A 13,038-nucleotide genomic window follows, 5' to 3' on the forward strand; every position below is an offset into this window, starting at 1 on the left:
TCCAGAGGTCTGGCAGCACACCGAGGCATGAAAATCGATCCAGAAGGTGGGGCTGCCTCAGAGGCCTGTGCAAGGTTGTGTGGATCCTGTTAGTAAACAGCTTAACATTTCCAAAAGGGTAGTCTCCCCAGTGGCTTCAACTCTGTGATGAATGTTTGAAGCAGCCAGGCACTGCTTGGAGCAGAGGGCACTGGGCAGCCACACACCCATCTGCTGAGACCTCCAACATTTCCTGGCTGCTTCTCCGGCCATCGGGCAGCTGCCCTGGGCTTTCAGAGAAGAGCTTTGTCACAGGTGACAGCACCAGCCCATGTGGAACCCTCACACATACTTAGGTGAAATTTAGCTGCTCTAAAGACTACTGAAAATGCAGATTTCTCCCAAACATTTTTTGAGCCTTGTCTTTTGTCTTGTCCCTGATTAATTGTGACTTTAAAAGAGCTCCCTTTACAAAACTGAAGCACAGTATTCATACTGGAAAGAGGGAATCCGGTACCTTTTCTGGATAGATTAAATATTGCATCCAACAGTTTGCTTTATGAAAACAACTGTGATGGACCCATAGCTAACAAAGGATCAGCCTCAGATTTCTCAGACACTGCTGTATTTTCAGTCTGTAAGCTATCAGCAATTAATAAAAAATTCTGACATGTCTATGAGCTGAACTAATGTTACATTAGAGACAAGAAAAAGAAAGAGAAGGCAGGCAGGCACTGAACTGACACAGCACAGTCTCACTTGTGCTTAAACCAGAAGCAGAGACTTCTCTGTGCATCATTGCAGCCAAATGACTTCCTGGTGCACTGGAGGGCAGGTCACCATGAGTCAGAAAGGACAAGGGTGTCCTACATATGCTCATAAGCAGCTAGAAGATCATTAACTCCACCAGTGCTCTTTGAAATAAAAATATATGTTGACCTAGGAAAATTCTTCCAGATCTGTCAGCCTTGTGTTCCCTTGCTCTCCTGGGACCAGCTCTCTGCCATGAATGAGCACACCTTCCACAGGCAGCATGAAGAGGCAGGTGGTCACTGTCTGGATGCTCAAGTGTGCAGCAGAAGACAGCAGTTTCTCAGCAGGTGCTGGTGGGACATCTGTGTTACCAAGGCTAACCTAATCTGAGCTTTTCTTTAGGAAAAGTCTAAACACTTTCAAGATAATGTGAACTGCACTCAGACTGTCTGGCTGACCTTGGCAGAGATCAGACATTTTAGGTCAGGAGCTCCACAGTCATTCTTCCTCTCTCTTACCAGGACAAGAAATGCAGCAGGTATCTGTGTATCAGAAAACTTTTACCTGGGATGCCACAGACTGAAGAGACTAAATAATAAAGTGACTACATGATGTTGGTGTTTCACTCACTTCCCCACAAGACTACTCCCCCTTAGTATATTTAATTACATATATATATAATCTACCTTTTAATTTCTTGCTCTAAATACACCTCCCACAAATGACACTGAGTATCTCCAAAGATCCAAGGTGTGTCTTACCATCTGCAGCTGTGCAGCGTGATGCCAATTCCCAGAGGACTAATCCCATGGCATACATATCTATTCTCAGAAAGGCATCCCTTTGGAAGTTAATAGCACCTTCTAGTACCTCAGGAGCCATGTATCTTCGTGTACCAACCTTGGAAGAAAGGAAAGCATAACAAGTTGGACACTAACAATCAACATGACCACAATTACCACTCCAGCTGGTACCAGTTTTAATAATTCTGTGGACAGTACTATTTTTTTTGTCAAAGACTAAAAATCACCATGGTTATCCTTGCTTAGAACTGCATCCTGGAAGTTTCTTGTATTCTCATATGCAAATAGTACATACGAGGAATTAGAAACAATTGTATAGGCTGGACCCTATAAAGGGTCAGGAAGCAGGAAAATCTGAATATATTTTAAAATAACACCTACATAACACATTTGTCACTGCCATACCTTATTTTATCTAGTTGGTCTGGCTGAAGATGTCCCTGCTCATTGCAAAAGGGTTGGACTGGATGACTTTTAAAGGTTCCTTTTAAATGGTTCCTTCCAACCCAAAGCAGTCTGATTCCATGATGTTTTTCCAGACTATAGTAAGGCCACTATTCCTATTTTTTTCTGTCACAAGTATGTGAAATGTTTCTCCCTATGACAGGAACAGTTAATAAAAACACCCAAGGAAAACTACCTACCAAAGTGTAACTTATACTAGAAAGTTATATGAAATCACTTATACAGAAGTGGCCATAAAATGAAAACTTTGGGGATATCCATCCTTTTTGACCACAGTTGATGATGAAATGATGTCACATCTGAACAAACCAGAGCTTCTATGATGTCTGAACAAGATCTTCTCCACTATTTCAGCTGTCATGGTAATTGTTGTTTCTCTTCAGCAGTGCTGCTGAGGTTTTATCCTCTTAGTGTAAGGATTTCAATTTTGTTGCCCAACCATAAAGTCTCAAGTTCAGCCTAGCATTAAATATATTTAGTTTTCCAGAAACCAAAATGCTCAAAGCTCAAGCTTGTTATTTTAAAAGTACAAGGTACTAAAACAGTTCCGTGCTGAATGAAAAGTGCTTGGTTAGTACTGGTGCCATTTCAGGGAAGCAACTCTCGTTACATCAGAAAGTTAGAAACTGGAAATCATTTCTCAACAGTATCTCAGAACAATTAATTAAAAATATGACAACAGGACTCTTCCTTGTCCAAATCCTTCATAAGAATGAAAATAATGGGGGGAAAGAGGCCATGTAATGAGATGGATGGGGGCTGGGGGAAGGCTGTGATCTGTAATTAACTAATGAATTAATTTGTAGCCTGTAAGAAGAAAGAACAAATGGCCTCATTTCTTAAAGCTCACTGGAAACAGGGCATGAAGAATGCCCCAACTCTCCATTCCCATTCCTGCAGTCACCTGCTGAATCATTGCTGTAGAGACATTGGCATTTACCTGTCCATGGGTGTCCCCTGCAGACTTTCCAGCCTCAAACTTTAAAGCTAGACCGAAATCAGCAATACAAGCTGTAAGATTATTTTTCAGCAGCACATTCTTGCTTTTGATGTCCCTTTTAAGTGAAGGAGAACAATCAGAAATCTTCAACATGAAACACCACACAAAGTTCTAAGCAAAAGCTAATAAATAAACCAAAGAATGTTTCCTAAATTAATGAAATTCCAAATTCTGCAGAACCTGCATCTCTCTTACTCCGTATGCCTAAGTTTTGTTTTGGTTACCACTGCAATTTCAGCTCCCTACTTCTATTAACAGCTTTCTATACCTAACTAATTAAAAAAAAAACAAAACAGCAGTTACACTAAACAATAGGCACAGCAGCACTGAGAGTGGATGTCTCTATCTGGAGGCATCCACACTATCACTTTATGTTACATACCCTGGAGATTGAGTTGTTTCAAATAGCTATAATGCAAATTATTTCATACACTGCAGAGGGTATTTAACTAATTTACTGTATAAAAAAAGAAGTTATGACATTGACCACAATCACCACACCAAGCTCTATAAACCATCAGCTAGATTTTTGCTTAGGCTGAGCAAATTTTTCTCCTGAGGCTCTTGATAATTCTGGAAGGAAGATACCATAGTATACCTGTCTCTCCACATTTCACATCCTTTAGCTCCAAGTTAAATATTAACAGTCACTTGCAAATCTTTCACAGATACTCTACCTGTGTGAGATAGCAGGTTTGTGTCCATCTTTCAGCCCTGGTATATCTTCATGGAGATAAGCCAGGCCTCTGGCCATTGTCTGAGCAATATGACACAGCTCATTCCAGGAAACAACGTTAGCCTTGAGAAAGTCTGTTAATGAACCCTGCAGAGTGAAGGAGAAAAGCAATTATGAGATCATTTCCACTCCCATCTACTCATGAAGAAAACATCTCCATCATTAAGGAACACACTATGTCTCTCTGCCTTTCTGCTTTCTGATGGGGCAGGTAATTGTACATGCACACACACAATCAACTGCTTGTTTAAACAACAAAAAATGAACTTGTGCATCATCTCTAGTCCATGAAGAGAATCAAGATACACCCATACACCACCTCCACAAGGAACCAGTGCCAATAACTCCAGCTCAGCAGCACCCTTGCCAATGGACTCTGCTGAACTGCCTGTGTCAGAAATGGGAGCCAGACTGAAGACACTTAAGGTCATTACAAAGACAACCCTACTTTTATAAGGGTGATTTATAATCTTCCAGGCTCAGGAAACTATAGGTTAAATTGACCTCCAAGAATCCTGCTGATCAAGGTGTGTCTGCATTCTCCAAGACCTTTCATTGATAGTCCAAGTCTTTCTGTTCTTAGAGACCAGCAAGTTATCTCCAGATTCACAACAGAGTTTCAGAGTGAAATACATACTCTGAATTAAGAGATGATGTCAAGTAAAAATCTAGTCAACATAAAGTACTTCTCTTCAAACTCCTATAGCCTGCTCTATGGGCACATTTGCATGGATTTGCATATTACCCGGTTTGGGTTTGTGTGATGTCAGCGTGTCACCTGTTCCTGTGTGAAAAGCCAACACAAAAGGGTAAGAGGAACAAAGCACTGTCAAAGTGCAGGGGCTCCACTTGAAAACTAAAATGAAGAGTTCCTGCTTTTCACTAGAGCCATCTCAGATGCCACCTTTCCAAGCCCACCAAGATTTTTACAACTCTTTGACAAAAAAAAACCAAACAAAAATATGGCAACAGCCTTTGAGAAAAGCAAATGAGTTTGATACTACTGGACTTGCATAAGGCCTTTGCCACTGTCTCCCACAGCACCCTGATGAAAAAACCTGGCTGCTCATGGCCTGGATGGGCACACACTCTGCCGGGTGGGACACTGGCTGGACAGACCCAGAGTGGTGGGGAATGTCCCTTTGCCTGTGCTAGTGCTAGTTACAAGTTTGGGGCTTTTTTTTTGCCCTTTGCACTTAAATCTGTGACAGGTACATGCATTAAAAAAAAATTAAATCTACATGGACAAAAAAATCCCACAACCAAACAGTGAATGTTTTGCTAATTATAAATATTTAAATATTGCTTATCACAATACAACTGGTATGTCTCACTTCATTCTTACAGACATAAATCAGCTAACACAAACCAAACAAAACCAAAACACCACAATCTTTACAGGATGGAGTTGATTTAATTTAGGCAGACTTTGATGGGGGCTATTTAAAAGCACACATTCTAAAAAGCAAAAAAGAGATGTGTTTGTTTTCTAAAACAACTCCTCTATTAAGACTGATGGCAACTTCTTCAGCTGGCTGAAAACAAACCTAAACACATTCATATCCAATGAAAAGAGACAAGCCAATCTTAAATTTTATTTCTTGACTAAAGATCACATTTGTGACACATTTCTAAGGCTGTTCTTCCTCTACTATGATCATAAAAAAAAGAAAAAGGAAACTGCATTGAGAGGTAAACCCACCTTTTCATGAAATGCTGTGATTAACCAGAGATCCACATCAATGCTACTGCCTCGCTTCTCTGCGCCAATGAACTGCAAAATATTGTCATGCTTCATGCCAGGTAAACTGTAAATTTCATATTCATTCTGCCATGACTGTTTGTCCTTTAAAGAGAAGAACACATCAAACCAAGTCAATAATAATAACAGGTACTTTCCTCAACAGAAGTTTCTTCCTATAATCCACTGTGCATCTGTAAATGATCTGACAAAATTACTATAACCCCTTTTTTTTGGCAAGACAGGATTTACTACTTAAGGAGTGTACACTAGTAACATTGTGAGGCTAATTCTTTAAAAATTACAAATATTTAAACTAATAATAGTTGTGCTAAGAACTACTGACAAATAATACAAATACAATAATACAAAATAGTGTAAAACTGTTTTCACCTACATGACACATTCACGTATTGTGGAAAATGGTCTGAAAAACGTTTATTTGTCGTAATCAAGTATCAGCTGTTGAAAATAACATCAACTATCCCAGGTATGAACCATGGAAACAAAAAGCTGTAGATCAGGACTGGAGTCTTCGTACTGCAAATCATTACATCTGCTTTACTCTTAAGAGCATGATTCAATTTTTTGGTTTTTTTTTTTTTTTATTGATCTACAAGAATTCTCAAAAAATTAAAAACAGAATTTCCTTCATTAAAAATAATGAACAATGTCTCAGATTTAATTTGTCATGCTGATGCCTGAAACCAGCATAAATACCTGCCATTTCTCCTAGCAGTGTAAGAATTGCAGATGTATTTATTCAGCAAATCAGCACTTGGTTCATCATCAGAAAACACAAGCACATTTCTCCACCTTAATTAGCAGTGGGTGATTTTATTAATAATCTGTCCTAATATCATTGTGTATGATCAGTTTGTTTTCTTTAGCTAGACTGAATCTTACAATTGTGAGCAAAACCTATTCTAAAACATGGCTTTCAGAAGGCACATGCTGGGAAGTAAACAATATTGCCCTTAATTGTGACATATTTAGTTGGGAAAATCAGCTTATGGGTTTGCATTTCAGGACATTCCTTCCAAGTACAACTTAATTTGAAAAATATAAACAAATTCTTCTCAACTGATGTGCAAGAGCTGCTTAAGCTACTATGCAAAATACATATTTTATGGCTAAAAACATCTATAAATTTCACTGAGTTTATGTTTCAATAATGTTTGCTGCATTAAAATGCTTATTTTAATGCAATAAAACTCTACCTGTACATTTTTCAGCTCAAGACATCTCCTGCATTTAAGAACTTCTTTGAACTACCGAGATTTACAGCAAATATTGAAAATTCTCTAAAATAAAAGCCTCTGACTGTGCCTAGAAAAGCTGGTTTAACACCACATTATTACAAGCAACACAGGGCAGCAAGAACTTCTGCTTACCTGAAGTGGGAATATTTTCACTGCAACATACTCGTTCAGCAGCTGAGCTTTCCATACACAACCAAACCTTCCTCTAGCTTTGATCTCTAGTAACTGCAAAGGCTTCAAACCCATCAATGGTGAAGGTGGTGGTGGTCCAGGATCCTGAAAGGAGGTTAAAATCATTACTTGATGTTGCTATTTTGTGTGCTATCTTTGGTGACAGCACTAGAAATACAGGCTGGCAAAACTGAAAGAGATTTGGTATCATGTACCCAGCCCCCTCGCAACAAATTCCCCAAACAAACAGAAACAAAACAGCAACCCTTCTCCACAGGAAATGAAAATGAGGTTGTAAAACATGCTCAGCATTACCAGCAGGCCACAGCATAACAACAGTTACAGTGTAAATCTCTCTAACTGGGTGTAAAACCACAGCAGAAATTAAGTACCAAGATAATCAAGCTTTACTTGTTACTTTTTCTGAGTGGCAGAACTAAAAGGAACACCTTTGATACATTTAAGGATTTGTGTTTGTTCGTTTGTTACAGGTGTGACCTGCTTAACGTTTAGTTCAAAGGTCTGGTGACTCTGCCCAGCCACCAAGCCCATTTCCATGTGCCTAGCACTTCAGCCCCCAGCCAGGGGCTGGGAAGCAGATGTCTACACCAGCAAGGTGGCCAGGGCAGCAATGCAGAGCTGATACCAGCACAGGTCTACTTCAAAAGCTCCAATGATTCATAGACTGGTCTGGGTTGGAAGGACTTTAGAGACCATCCAGTTCCAACCCCCCTGCATGGGCAGGGACACCTCCCACCAGCCCAGGCTGCACAAGCCCCATCCAACCTGCCCTTCAACACTGCCAGGGATGGGGCAGCCACAGCTTCTCTGGGCAACCTGTTGCAGTGTCTCACCACCCTCACAGCAAATAATTTCTTCCCAATGTCTAATGTAAATCTACCTTCTTCCAGTTTTAAGTTACACCCTCTCATCCCATCCCTCCCTGCCCTTGTCCCAAGTCCCTCCTCAGCTTTCCTGGAGCCCCTTCAGGCACTGGAAGGTGCCCTAAGGTCTCCCCAGTGCCTTCCCTTCCCCAGGCTGAACAACCTGGTGATGTAAAGCTGCAAACCAGTACATAGGCAGGCTATGGCACTATACGGTCTTCCAGGACATAACTAATGTTTCTGTTCAGAAACCATTGAACCACATGCACAGTTAAGACTTCTGGCACAGGAAACCAGACATCACCACCTCCATGGTCAGCCCTCCAAGCCACACGAACAGTGGTGTGAGGAACCACAGCACTGATGCTTCAACCTACTGATCCACTTTGACTGCCCCCAACTATTGCTAGTGCAGACAGCCAGTATGTTCCTAACATGTCAGTACTTGGCTGTACCCCAGAAACAGAGATGGAGTTAAATTTAAGATGTTTCTTACAGTATCTGTGCTTTCCTGAGGAGCTAGCCCCACGACTCCTTTTCTAATCAGCTGGGAAGTACAACTGCAGACTGAGCCTCCATACAGCTACCCCTAGGACCACCCATCCTACATTTGAACAATTTCCCTTTCTGGGAAAAAAAAACAACCTGACAGTTTATTGAGTAACTTGTATTTATATTTTGTACATCTCTTATGTATTCAGTATCATACACACCATTTGAATATAACAAATAGATTTTCAACTTTATTTCTAACCATGTGGTTCTTTCTGGGCTGTCACTTCCTCTCTCCAATCTACCATGTCAGCTCAGCTTGTACACACCTAAGCTGCTTCCCTACCATGAACAGCAACATCAGACCCCCTTACACACACCTCTGCATCAAAGAGTACTGCACAGAACCAGGGAAATAATCTCTTCTTTCTGACCACTGTTATCTGCAGAAAAATATGTTCTGGTGTGGTCAGTAAGCAGACTGACCAACACTGGCACCATGAGGCACAGCTCCACCTTCCTCCTGCACCCCCTCCCCAAGGCAGTTTAAACCATGATTTGTTTCTCACTCCAAATTACCACAGAGACTGCCAAATGCCAGTGGTGACAGAGGGGGGACAAGCCACAGATGGGAAGAGGGGGAACAGCTGCTTTTAGTGGCAGTGCAGGTCTGTGCAAACCACAAACTTGTACCACAAAGTCTGTATTACACACGGAAGAACCATACAGATGAAAGGCAGGTATGGCTGTTCAACAATACCCACACTGCAGAATACAATGAAAAACCCCTGAAGCCCACCATTCAAAAAACCCTCCAAAAAGTACACTGGGCTCCTCTATTTTTTCCCAGTCACAGCTGCAGTGCTGTTTTAAAGAAAAAGAATGAAAAACACTGGAGTAGTTGCTTCTACAAAACAAATGAGAGCACTCAATAGGTAAGTATTTAAGCACTTATGTTAGCAACATAAAAACCTTGTGCACATTAAAGAAACATTTTCTGAAGGACTGTGGTTTTAAGAGTTCACTACTATTAGAAGGGAGACAAGAGCTTCTGTATCCAACACAAGTTTTGAGTAGTTTAGGCACAAGAACTCTTAATAAGCAACAAATGTATCCTTCAACAGGAACAAGTTCCATAGAGAGACAGATTCACAGCACTTTAAAGCAAATGTTACCTAATTTGACAAACTAATAATGACTACAAGAGAAAATATGTTCAAATTAGAAATACTACAATGATGTTCTCAAAAAAGCATGCAATGCTTCCACAAATGTTACTGTCATAGATGCTTAAATTTGTTACACCAAATATTTCAGGCACCAGGGAAATCACTGTCCTCAACTTGTAACAGTTACAAGAGCAACTAGAAACGAGATGCCCAAGTTTATTCACAGAAGCCTCCTTCAATTTGTAAAAAAACCCCAACCTCGTTATTTTCAAGAAACCTGGGGGATTAACACCAGGCCATCAGACAATTTCATCAAGTTTTGAACCTCATGACCTGCCTAAACTGGGAGACCAATTTGTGGGATGTAAACTCAAATCAAATCTCACTTTGCTTTAGTGGCCAGACCAACTCCCTTTCCCCTTCATATCCTCCACCGTGACCTGCCTAAACTGGGAGACCAATGTGTGGGATGTAAACTCAAATCTCACTTTGCTTTAGTGGCCAAACCAACTCCCTTTCCCCTTCATATCCTCCACCCCAAAAAACTGCCACTTTTTTGAAGCATATTATGTGAACTTTTCTCAACCATCAAGCAAATGACCACTTAACACTTTTAAAGGATTTGATGAATAGAATTACAGCATCTACCCGATGAGTGAAGGCAGTAACTCCTCAGTAAAAAGTGGCCAGTGAACATTGATGCTTCTTATTTTCACATTAAACCACAATACTTGTCATATAACTGAATTTCCTACTTCCTAGAAAATCTAGGCATTTCAAAATATCTTCCCACTACCTTACACAGCAGCCTCCTCTGGCTCCCTGCACATTTCCCTTTCATGTTGAAACATTTCTATGAAGTCAAAACTTCCGGTGTTCTTATGAAGCAGCAACTCACACCCACAAATCAAAACAAATCCTGACTTAAAATGGAAAGTATAATTTCCTTCTGTTAACATAACTAAAAAGAAGAGTTTTTCATATCATCCCCTCTGAACAACTTGGTTAAAATCGACTAGCACTTACTTTAAAGCTACAGCTCCTATTTTTATACAGAAACATTCCGTGACAGTATTTTCAACTTGCTTGACTTCTGAAGCCAAAATGTTTAAGTGCCACAGGCATCATTATTTTTGAGTGGCTTTTAAAAATCATCTCTGTGGTGCCGAGGATGATGATATCATGTGAGCAAAGATACTGTGGATATATTAGTTTAAGAGCTTGCCACAGCTGTCAAAAAAATAAGGACCCAATTTCCCATTCCTGAGCTTTCCTTGTCCCTTCCCTTGGAATGACTCTGGTATTTGTTTGAACACACAGCGAATCAAGGCAACACATCACATTGCCAGAGAGTTTTTATTTATTTAAAAAATCAGGTTAGTTTTCTCTAAATTTTTTTTTTACAGCTGGGTGTCATAGTCAACTGTCAGGTAGTGCATACTTAAGTCACACCAGAAAAAGAAAAGATACTCTTAAAAGAAGGGTAACTTCCAGAAAAAGTTTCCTTATATTTCTTCAAGAATGGTTCTCAAGATCAGAGAGAAGCTTAACAAACATGAAACTAAAACCATTCAAAATATGACCAACAGATCATTCAAAGACTTGAGTTTATCTCCTGTTGTGTCTTTCATATGGCGACTCAAGCAGGTGATTCATCATATATGACAACAGGGGAAAAAAACCCCAATTATCCAAATGGGGTTGTACACGAAAACATTTCTTTCCTGACTCCAAAATATAAACAAGTTTTCAAGCTTTCAGAGCACAAGCAAGTTTTCCTTGTTAAATGGTGCCATAACTCAAGCAGGTGACTCATCATATATGACAACAGGGAAAAAAAAGCCTATTATCCAAATGGGGTTGTACACAAAAACATTTCTCTTTCCTGACTCCAAAACATAAACAAGTTTTCAACTTTCAGAGTACAAGCAAGTTTTCCTTGTTAAATGGTGCCATATTTCCCCTTGCTTAAATTTAATCTACAGCTTATATTGTGAATATCAGAATCATGGAATGGTGTGGGTTGGAAGGACTTCAAGGCTCATCTTGTTCCAACCCAAGTGTAACAAGACATTTCAGCTATTAATTAGAAACTTACAGCGATAAGGGAAACTGATCACTCATATTGACTTTTGACAAAATTCATATTGACAATCTTGACTTTTTCAACATTCCATTCAAAGGTCTAGCAATAATAAACCAAGTTTCTGAATTAATGGTTTTCAGTGTCTTGTAGTTTCACATGAAGTATCAGTATCAATATCAGTAAGAACAACTTCAGGCCAGTGAAAATGTCAAAGGAGAGACATCACAGTGAAAGAAAACTTCTCAGGTAATCTACTTCTCCGAGCTCCCAAGTCACACAAAATCCCATCACACCCCTCAGAACCACAAGATGAGGGTGACACTCGGCAGTTTTCAGCGTTTCATACATGGAAGATGACAACAAAGACCCAAAGGCAGGACAGCAGTGGAAAAAAAAGCTTCCAGGGCAACCCATGAGAGCACCCCCTGCCATCCCTGCCAGGCCCAGCTCCCCAGCACAGCCCTCAGTACTGTTCCTGCCATGCAGCACCAGGGTGCAAGTGAATAAACCAGCCAGTCTGTAGTTGAAGAACCACAAACCCACCATCCCTGGTATATTTCATTATCAGTCCCTGCAGATATTTAACTCAATAGCCTGAAAAATTATACTCAATTTTAAGAAAGCCATGAATAGACTTAAGGATGTGTTTTCAGACCACGCATGCGGGCAAATTTCTTGTCAAAAATACTGGGGAAAAAAAAAGTAATTCATACCAAAACAACTTCTTACATGTCCACAGAAAGTTCCATAACCATGAACAAACATCAATGCATCTTACCTCAATCATTATATGAAAGGCGTGCTTGTAGAGAGGGGAAAAAACACAGGCAAAATAAATTACTATTTATACCAAGAATGGGGTGAACAGCTTATTAGAGAAGAGACAAAATAAATTGTGAATTAACAGCAAAAGTATTCATGGGGATAGTAATGCTTTCCTGTACTAAAAAAAATAAAAAATAAAAAATTGAAAATAAAAAATGTCCATCATTGATCAGTTTGCAAAGAAAAATGGGCAAAAATAAAGATTATTATACAGATCATTACCTGAATAGATTTTATAATTAAACCAGAATTGTCCATTGTAAGCATATAAAGTCATGTTACTATAAAAACTATATATAAACATATGCAGAAAATTAAACACACAATTAAACGTATTTCATGTTATGCTCACAACTGTACAGGAGAGGGCAGCATTGTATTTCTTAAAATTCACTGCAATTAGCAAGCTGAGGAAAATGAAAACTTTTAAATGTCTAAGTTACAGCTAAACCTCAAAAAGAAATAGGTTATAATATATTAGGTCTATATTACTAAATTTTATCAATACATCTCACCTGCTAGAGGTGTAAATAGAACAAGTGAACTTGAAAACAACAGATCCAATATATACGAAGGGAGATGACAATATTTAAGATTCTTTCAAACAAGTCACATGAACTTAAAGGCTGTGGAATTAAATCCATTACCAAAACCCAGGTCCCAGGGCACTGC

At 39.6% G+C, this 13,038-nt stretch overlaps 1 protein-coding gene across 2 annotated transcripts in view; it reads right to left on the reverse strand.

Annotated features, from left to right (window-relative positions):
* ACVR2A (activin A receptor, type IIA) overlaps positions 1-13,038 on the reverse strand; it is a 62,145-nt gene that overhangs the window by 2,587 nt on the left and 46,520 nt on the right. For both annotated transcript variants that reach the window (XM_010005593.1, XM_010005594.1), the window contains exons 5-9: positions 6,872-7,015; positions 5,439-5,582; positions 3,678-3,823; positions 2,941-3,055; positions 1,494-1,632 (exon numbers count right to left, since the gene is read on the reverse strand). In XM_010005593.1, the coding sequence (XP_010003895.1) occupies positions 1,494-1,632; positions 2,941-3,055; positions 3,678-3,823; positions 5,439-5,582; positions 6,872-7,015 (688 nt within the window). The remainder of the gene's footprint in view (positions 1-1,493; positions 1,633-2,940; positions 3,056-3,677; positions 3,824-5,438; positions 5,583-6,871; positions 7,016-13,038) is intronic.

Source organism: Chaetura pelagica, unplaced genomic scaffold (assembly GCF_000747805.2).
Source record: "Chaetura pelagica isolate M959 unplaced genomic scaffold, ChaPel_1.0 scaffold689, whole genome shotgun sequence".
In the NCBI taxonomy this organism is placed as follows: domain Eukaryota; kingdom Metazoa; phylum Chordata; class Aves; order Apodiformes; family Apodidae; genus Chaetura; species Chaetura pelagica.